Source organism: Pomacea canaliculata, linkage group LG3 (assembly GCF_003073045.1).
Source record: "Pomacea canaliculata isolate SZHN2017 linkage group LG3, ASM307304v1, whole genome shotgun sequence".
NCBI classification, from domain to species: Eukaryota; Metazoa; Mollusca; class Gastropoda; order Architaenioglossa; family Ampullariidae; genus Pomacea; species Pomacea canaliculata.
In genome coordinates this window covers 42,841,411-42,851,296 of record NC_037592.1, presented here as the reverse complement: position 1 = coordinate 42,851,296, position 9,886 = coordinate 42,841,411, and the positions used below count along the sequence as shown (strand labels likewise).

General features: G+C 43.4%; 1 protein-coding gene across 1 annotated transcript in view; it reads left to right on the top strand.

Moving 5' to 3' along the window:
- Positions 1-764: 764 nt before the first annotated feature.
- The window catches only part of LOC112560315 (POU domain, class 4, transcription factor 3-like), a 59,699-nt gene continuing 50,577 nt past the window's right edge, over positions 765-9,886 (top strand). Inside the window, exon 1 of the mRNA XM_025232092.1 lies at positions 765-1,184. Within this exon, the coding sequence (XP_025087877.1) occupies positions 1,140-1,184 (45 nt within the window). The 5' untranslated portion in view covers positions 765-1,139. The remainder of the gene's footprint in view (positions 1,185-9,886) is intronic.

The following is a 9,886-nucleotide window of genomic DNA, read 5'->3' as shown; positions in this document are numbered from 1 at the left end:
ACACGTCAGCATCTGCTAATCCTTGTAGACATGTTTCTTACATTTGTTGTTTATGTTTGTTATTGCTGTTATTATTGTCGTTTTTACACCTGTAAATTTATGTTCTCTTTCTGTCGTATATGTGACTGAAGTAAATTTAAGGATTTCTCAGCCTTATAAGTGCTTTGACTGACTGCTCATCGTCGTAAATACATTAACCATTGTCGTCCCTCAGAAACACACTCGCCTCACTCATCCCTGTGTTGCTCGCATCCTCATAAATACATCCTTCATCCCTGCCTTGCCTTGTAAATACGTGAACTAATCGCTAATCTTAAACTTTCTCGGTTTTGTCGATGTTTCTGTTTTACTTTTGCTCAGGGAATTGAAGGGAATGACATTGGAACACAGACACGCACACACAGACTGACGTGCATACACACGCACATACAGAAACATGCAGACATACACACAGAAACGTGCACGCAGGCAAACACATTTGTATTTGTCTCTTTGTCCAACAGCCACAACTTCCGTTTTTGAGAATTTCAAGACCTGCAAGCAGAGGACCTTCAGCTTTGAATGGGCGGGCGTCCACCGTTGGCTAAGCCCCTCCCTGTTGTACCCACAGGTACCCGCTCTCCAAGACTGCCAAGTTGGCCAGGTAAGCAGGCCTCGTCCTGGGGACTCCCTGCCCGACCAGTGAGCAGCAGTCGTCAGGACAGAACAAGTGGCCGACTAGCTCCTCCCACTTGGCTCTGGGACTACTTGCAGCATCCCGCCAGCACGTGCACCGGCGCCGAGGCGGGCGCAATGTCAGGTAGAACTCAGCTTGCAGATCCAGGTAATTATGGTCACAGGTAGTGTCGTCAGGTGTCATGCAAGCCACCAATCAGGAGGCGGCTCTGGGCGGCGCGGGTCCTTGCTTTGCTGTCTGGCATATTATTCATGCAGTCTTAAAGCACTGGCTGGGGTTTCTCACTCATTATTTACGAAGCCTTGTCGTTCTCTTGGTGCGGGTGTGTTAGACCTACAGTCTACCCGGCACCCGAGCGGCACCAAAGAGAAAACTGGGGGCCGCCGATTTCCGCCGCGAACGGAGTTGCATGCAAGTTTAATCAAGAAACGACTGGTCGAAACTGACCCCTACAACTGCAGGCATGTCTTCCTACGGCCTTTATCATCATCCGCAAATGCCACACCAGGTAAGAAACTAGCATCAACCGCTTTATTCTGCTTTATGAAGTATTCCGGGTGCAGACTGTACCCGGCCACGGGTGTGCCTTCACTTTCGCGCTCATTTGCGGTGATATTTTATGAATGAGATGTCTACAACTTTGATAGGGGGAGGGGGTCGGCGATGGAGGGTGCAATTTCTCTTATGGCGATGAATATTCCAGAGACTGAATGCTTATCATATCAATTATTGCGTCTCTCCATTTCGCTTCTTTCAACCCACTCGCATTTTCCCATTGTTCTTTTGTTGACATGGCTTTGTCTCCTGTCTCTGAACTGACTGACGAACAGACCCACGACACGGTCATTCCAACACTGCATGTAGTTGATATTAATTCGTTATTGTTGATGGACATGGAGGGGATGGGCCAGCGGTTAGTGGGGTGGCCAGGTTACCCAGCATTCAAACCTTTTACAGGGTCATTATACTTAATGAGAAAAAGTTTTCAAGGACCTAGAGGCATATATTAACTACTTATCTACATCAGGCAGTTTGGCACCAGCTCATGTACCCAGCATCTAAACAGGTCTTCAGCTACCGTGACCACAACCTCAATGTGCAGACAGTGGAAAATTTGGTTGGTTGGTTGGTTGGTTGCTTGGTTTCGCGTTTAATCCCTTAAGTATACAGTTTTGTATTGTCGTGTGTATTGGCTGTCACTTGTTCCCCTTTCTCTTTATGGTCCTCTCTGGCAGTCTCATACATAACCGCCATTTTCCTTTTTCTGAAAAAAAATCTTTAAATTTCGCAACTGGTTTATTTCCGAATTTTTTTTTTATTTATTTAATTTTTTTATTTTTATTTTATTTATTTTTTTATTATTTGTTTTTTTTGCTGCTATTTATATTTGCGACTGTTTTCGCCCTCGATAAGTGTTGTTTCCTGTGTCCTGCAGGCTACATGTCCGACTCGCTCTGTTGCTACTAGTTCATCCCTGACAAGTTTTAGTTGCCACTGGTTCTGTCTCTCCACCCTGTGTCTGTCTTGTGGCTGCTGTCACCGAGTTCAATCCCCGACTGATAGTTGGGCTGAGTTTCTGTGTCAAGCGAAAACATGGAATTTCTTAACGAACAACATTGTTTCAGCTTCTTTTGTTTGTTTTTGTTTTTGTTTTGAGACTGCCATTCAGCTATGAAGCAGGTGGCTATCAGCATTCCTCACACTGAGGTAGTACATCCGGCTACACATAGCCACTACTCAAACTATTCTGTGGCTGCTGTAGATGTCGGCCATGGCGCATTACTGAAACTAAGATGTAGACAAGCACAGAGGGCCATCGGGTGTCCCTCCAGGAGCTGTTGAGGCCTTCTTTTACTTCTGATTTATATTTATATTTATTTTTATATTTATTTATATTTTTATATTTATTGCAATAAATTGTACCATATCTGACACTGTGTAGGTGTGGTGTCCTCGTGTCATAAGTTGTGGTAGGTCTGTCAGCAGTGAATAAATGGAGGACACAGTCCAAAGTCTTCAAGCGACCACCCAGGTATTGGTTGGGTGGGTGGTTGGTTGGTTGGTTGGTTGGTTGGTTGGTTGGTTGGTTGGTTGGTTGGTTGGTTGGTTGGTTGGTTGGTTGGTTGGTTGGTTGGTTGGTTGGTTGGTTGGTTGGTTGGTTGGTTGGTTGGCTGGCTGGTTGGCTGGTTGTAACCTTTCACGTGTAAGCACCACAGTATTACCTTATTTCACTGCCGACATGTGAAAATATTTTCTTTTGATGTGACCACGAATAATAAGCACACGTTTATAGTTGTAATGCTTCTATTCTACAGCTAAATAAAGATAAGTGTTGAGAAATTGGTGCATAATAATACAATATAATTACCTAGCAGAAATTAATTTAAAAAAATTTATTTCGTGAAGCGATACTGAAACGCACATACAGCCAGAAGGCATTGAGAAACATAATACCAGACACAGCACATACCTACCTACACAAGAATCTCACAGTCCACACAATCAAACTCATTCATATCACAACCATAGCATACACAATATCAGCCACACACACATAACAATGAATGAGATGAGAGATGTGATTATCATGCCACCTTGTACTGTATTCCACCCTGTGGCCCCGAGAATAGCACCAAGCCTTGTGCTAACATTTTGCTGGGATACAGGTATTGTGACTTATTTTTAGGGGATGTGTTTTTTCAAATACAAAAATCTACATTTATTCTAATACAATCAACTCATCTTCTTCTGAAACATCGTTATCATTCTCCAAACCCTGAATTCTGGGCTGAATTTCTTGCGACTCCATTTCCCGTTAAATAATTGTACCTGATAATGTACATCATCATTTATTTTAAGCATTAATATACCAAAATGTTAATTTTATTTATATATTAATATCAGGGCTTCTGATTGGGTTAGATTTTATATCACAAGTGTCCGGAAAAATGATTGTCGGGGTCATTTGGGGGAAAGGCGGTGGATATAACTGTCAGGCACTTTATTGTGGATGTAACATCAGGCACTTTATTGTGGATGTAACATCAGGCACTTTATTGTGGATGTAACATCAGGCACTTTATTGTGGATGTAACATCAGGCACTTTATTGTGGATGTAACTGCTGGCCCCGCACTGCAGGGCGAGTGTGCCACAACTGGCCGAAACTTCAGGATGCAACATTGTTTTTGCAATATGTGAAGACAATAAAACCATTGTCAGGACAGCAGTAAAACAAACATCACAACAACCAAGCTGGACAGAGCGAAGGTCTGCGCCCTCAGGTATCACCAGTGCAGTGGATTCGATGTAGTGTGATGTTGATAACAAGGATGATGCCAAGAACACGAACATGCATTGTTAGATGACAGTCCAGCATAGCGCCCAGCTTCTTCACAGTCTCACACAATGCGAAAGTGAGGTCGCCAACGGCCATCTTGTGGGGAATGTAGACAGAAACACGCGCTGATTGGCTAATCAGCGTGACCTCTGACTTGTCATCGATGAACGTGTCCCAACTAAAAACAATTGTGGAAACTAACTGTAGGAAACTGTTGGGATTAATCAGCTTTCTGTCTCAGAGGATAGCCTCTCTCTCTCACACACACACACACAAAGAGGAGGGAAGGGAGAGAACGACTCGGTCTCCTGTCCTCTGGTTCCCCGAGTGAGACGAGTATCTCAACTTAAAACAAGAATAAAAGATAAAAGAATCGAGGGATCACCGAGTACCTCCCAATCTCCTACAGGGTGTCAGGCGGCAAAACTGTGACATCGCCATTCACGACACCTTAGGAAGGTGGTCAACATGGAGGCCGACAGGGAAACGAACTGGTGAACTAACAAAACTAGTGGACTGGTCACAACCCAGCAAAGATTTGGTGACCAGCATCTCAACCTCTCAATCTGTCCATCTGTTTCCCCTGACGACCAACATCGCCGCTCGTCAGCTGCTAGCGAGGGAAAGATTCTGTGAATATGTGAGTTGCAGCAACAAGCTGCTTGTGCGCCATCACTACAGTCACAAAGAAAATGTGCAACTGATCAACTTGTCACATGCACCGTGTCGAGTGGTTCAGGGAGCTGAACTATTCTGTTGTCACAAATCCGCGATTTGACCTCCGCGCGAACTGCACGCGAACTGCACGCCGCGCGGTAACCATATGTCTGTGTCCTCCATCCCCTCAACCTCCCCTCTCTCCACCCCCCACAACCAAGCCTCCCACCTCAATGGTCCAGGTTAAACAGGGCTCATGACTGAGGGGGGAGATTTGTTACACTGATACTGATAGAAGTAAATATTGAGTAAATACTGTAACAAGCTCTGATGTAAGTACTCAGGTGTTCAAGTAGCTGTGAGAGGACAGACGTAAATAAACACCTCGGTAAAAACTCAGGTAAATATTCAAGCCATTGGTTAATTCAATATTTAATAGTCTAAGGAGAATCTTTAGTTCAGTTTTGAAATAAATTTATTATTTCACTTTCGTTGACACCTGATTTTTGCGGTTCTTTGTTGTGACCTGTTGACCTCACAGTGACATGTTGGCCTCCTTGTGTCATAATGTCGGTCATAGCCACTGTTCATTCACTTTAAATTATGCATCGTAGTTAAAGCTTGTCGTTTACATGTAGTTATGCCTCATGATGAGGTTTGGCATAATCCGTGTTCCACTAACTACCTCTCTCATCATTGCAATCCTTTCTTTCATCGCCGCCGACATTGTCCTCCATGCTTGACACGCGCGCGCCAATGAACCCTCGGCCTGTGCGACCTCGGCAACCGTGGGCAGGAAAACTGAGAAGTCATAACTGCTTTTACAAGACTTTTTAATGGCAGTGAGAATGGCTAACTGTTTACACAGCGAAATAAAAACAAGAGCCCGTGTGGTGGTGACATGGTTACGGGCTGCATGGCCACCCTCATCACACTCCGTCACCACCACCACCGGTGACCTCACGCTCGCTGGCAACTTCGTTTTTGTCAGAAAGAATGCGAGCGACCTCAACTGTCTGGCAACGTTTGAACGCGCGTGCAATTTGCTGAAAACAATGGCCGGCCACCCAACTTCCCTCTCGGCCACTTCACGAGGTCGCGTGTGCAGCACGTGACCACAGTTTGGAGGACACGCATGCGCACGCACGCCCGGCTGTCGTCTGCTGCCAGAGCGTCGTGTCGCCAACTTTGTGGGTGTCAACAAATTCCTTTAGAATTGGACACAGCCACCCGAATGACATCTGCCACCATACCCGAGTGTAGCCGCATGCAGACTGACAATCAGAGAACGTGTCTCCATGCGCGTGAGTCGCTCCTTTTCTTTCTTTTCTTCTGTGTTCCTCTTGTCTGCTCTTACAGTGCGCGGATGTGGCTAGCCTCGGTAACCACAGTAACCGCTTGACAACAGGTTTCATTGCGATTATCTAGTTGTATAGGTAGAAAAGATTATGTAGTTCTGTAGTTCCATTAGGAAGGCTGGGGCAATGATGCGGTAGAGGAGCAGAAAGTTTTGTTGGCTGACGAGTGACGAGGTCACTGACTGTCGAGTTCAACCTGACCTTATGTCTATGTCGTCCTGTCAACATGGTTTATGCTTACATTTTGCTTGTTGTTTAATATCCGAAATGTTTCAAACTAAGCGTGGTTTATGCTATCACACTCTTCCCCTCCGCCCCATGAAATGAAATGAAAATACTAATTAACTAATAAACTAATGAAGTATTTCTGTTCACGCTCAATTGCTTTACTAATTCAATAGACAATAGAAACATCTACTTGTCGTCACTTGCTTGTTTGAAGGAATTGCTGCTGTCTTGGTTTGGCGGAGACAATGACAACAGACACAGACATTAACGACGACTATTATCTATTGACGACAGGTACAATAAACAATAAACAATAAGCACGCCTTGTGTCTTTGGTCCTCGCTCTCTGTGGTAAGAATGAGCTGAGTGATGGAGTAAATAGTGATAAACATGACATGATAGCAAGAGAGTGGAAGGTGAATATGTACCTTATATTACAACACATATTTACCTACAGCGACAGCAGCGGCCTCTAACGGAAGATGGGACTGCTTGAACGTGCAGCTGACACCTTCATAATGACGTGTAGTGCTTGTTGTTGTTGTTGTTGTTGTTGTTGTTGTTGTTGTTGTTGTTGTTGTTTATATCTATATATTGCACTGTCATGTGCTGCGGGAGTCAGCAGACAAGATAGTGGGTAGATAAGGGGGGACAAATATCTACTTCTTGTGGAGTTGTCTTGAGTACACTGTCTACAGTGTAGCAGGTGTATACAGGTGTTTGTATCTTGAGTACACTGTCTACAGTGTAGCAGGTGTATACAGGTGTTTGTATCTTGAGTACACTGTCTACTTTACAGTGTAGCAGGTGTATACAGGTGTTTGTATCTTGAGTACACTGTCTACTTTACAGTGTAGCAGGTGTATACAGGTGTTTGTATCTTGAGTACACTGTCTACTTTACAGTGTAGCAGGTGTATACAGGTGTTTGTATCTTGAGTACACTGTCTACTTTACAGTGTAGCAGGTGTATACAGGTGTTTGTATCTTGAGTACACTGTCTACAATGTAGCAGGTGTATACAGGTGTTTGTATCTTGAGTATACTGTCTACAGTGTAGCAGGTGTATACAGGTGTTTGTATCTTGAGTACACTGTCTACTTTACAGTGTAGCAGGTGTATACAGGTGTTTGTATCTTGAGTATACTGTCTACAGTGTAGCAGGTGTATACAGGTGTTTGTATCTTGAGTACACTGTCTACTTTACAGTGTAGCAGGTGTATACAGGTGTTTGTATCTTGAGTATACTGTCTACAGTGTAGCAGGTGTATACAGGTGTTTGTATCTTGAGTACACTGTCTACTTTACAGTGTAGCCCTTACATCGAGGTACTAGTGGCTTGAGTATATAGTAAAGCCACATAGTCTATAGTATGCTGATTGACTATATACTGTATCTGATATATCCATTGACTTCTGACGAGTATATGTAGACGTACAGTGGATGTGATGTGTAGACTAATAGACAGTATAGTATGTCTACAGACAGTAATAGACAGTATAGTATGTCTGACATCCATGTACTTGTGACCAACTCCTACCACTGACACACCTTCACAGGACTGAGCTCACTTAGCTGCTCCCAATCGCTTTGATGTTGATCACGTGACGAGATGCTTGTATCCACCCGAGTGGGAATGAGTGCAGTTATACATGGCAGGTGAATGAGCCTGTGGATTGCAGACATGCCTGGTCTCAGCCTCCAGACTCACGACTGTAGGCACGGCATAGATGTTTTGAAACTATTTTCCGATAAACAAAAGACCAGCGAGTACAGGCCAACGTACAGGCTGACGAATGACCAACGGCTGTCTGGCTAAACCACTTCCTGTCCGTTTAAATGTCCATAACGAGCGGGGTCAGCTGACTGTCGATGTCATTCTTCGTCCTCCCCACAGACGGAGGAGAAAAACGAAAATGTTTCTGTGATTTTGTCTACCTGGCAAGGTAGCGGCTCTCACTCCACCCCACTCTACCCGTGACACGCAGCGTCCAGCGCCAGAAGCAACAGGTGGAGTGCGGGGGCGGCACGTGGCGCTTGACGGCCACCAGACGCCCGACCAATCAGCTGCGTCGCCTTCAGCCACGCGCGACTGGAGAGTGGGCGTGGCCTGAGGCTGGGCGTGTGCACGCGAGGCGTGGGCGGGCGGACATCAGCCAGCTGACAGGCTGCAGGCAAATGAGCTGCTCCCAGGCGCGTGCACCATTGTGGCCAGCTGCGCGGAGCTGCGCGTCCGTGGCGGCATGGTGAGCGGTGTGTGCAGCAGCCGCGACCGCCGCGCGTCAACCGCCACACAATAGGTGCAGCACCTCAGTCCGTCCTGCCTGTTGGTGACATCTCTGTCTCTCTCACCCCCCAACTCCAGGACACCTTGTAAATATTTGTTTCTCATAACCGCCACTTGTGTGCATAGTCACCTGCCACTCTCCTTTGATACCTCACCTCGTGTTTACTACTAATTATTCTCATCTCATGTTTACTACTAATTATTCTCACCTCATGTTTACTACTAATTATTCTCATCTTATGTTTACTACTAATTATTCTCATCTCATGTTTACTACTAATTATTCTCACCTCATGTTTACTACTAATTATTCTCACCTCATGTTTACTACTAATTATTCTCATCTCATGTTTACTACTAATTATTCTCACCTCATGTTTACTACTAATTATTCTCACCTTATGTTTACTACTAATTATTCTCACCTTATGTTTACTACTAATTATTCTCATCTTATGTTTACTACTAATTATTCTCATCTCATGTTTACTACTAATTATTCTCATCTCATGTTTACTACTAATTATTCTCATCTCATGTTTACTACTAATTATTCTCACCTCATGTTTACTACTAATTATTCTCACCTCGTGTTTACTACTAATTATTCTCACCTTATGTTTACTACTAACTATTCTCACCTTATGTTTACTACTAACTATTCTCACCTTATGTTTACTACTAATTATTCTCACCTCGTGTTTAGTACTAATTATTCTCACCTCATGTTTACTACTAATTATTCTCACCTCGTGTTTAGTACTAATTATTCTCAACTCATGTTTACTACTAATTATTCTCATCTCATGTTTACTACTAATTATTCTCATCTTATGTTTACTACTAATTATTCTCACCTCATGTTTACTACTAATTATTCTCACCTCATGTTTACTACTAATTATTCTCACCTCATGTTTACTACTAATTATTCTCATCTCATGTTTACTACTAACTATTCTCACCTTATGTTTACTACTAATTATTCTCACCTCGTGTTTACTACTAATTATTCTCACCTTATGTTTACTACTAACTATTCTCACCTTATGTTTACTACTAATTATTCTCACCTCGTGTTTAGTACTAATTATTCTCACCTCATGTTTACTACTAATTATTCTCATCTTATGTTTACTACTAATTATTCTCATCTCATGTTTACTACTAATTATTCTCACCTCATGTTTACTACTAATTATTCTCACCTCATGTTTACTACTAATTATTCTCATCTCATGTTTACTACTAATTATTCTCACCTCATGTTTACTACTAATTATTCTCACCTCGTGTTTACTACTAATTATTCTCATCTCATGTTTACTACTATTCTCATCTC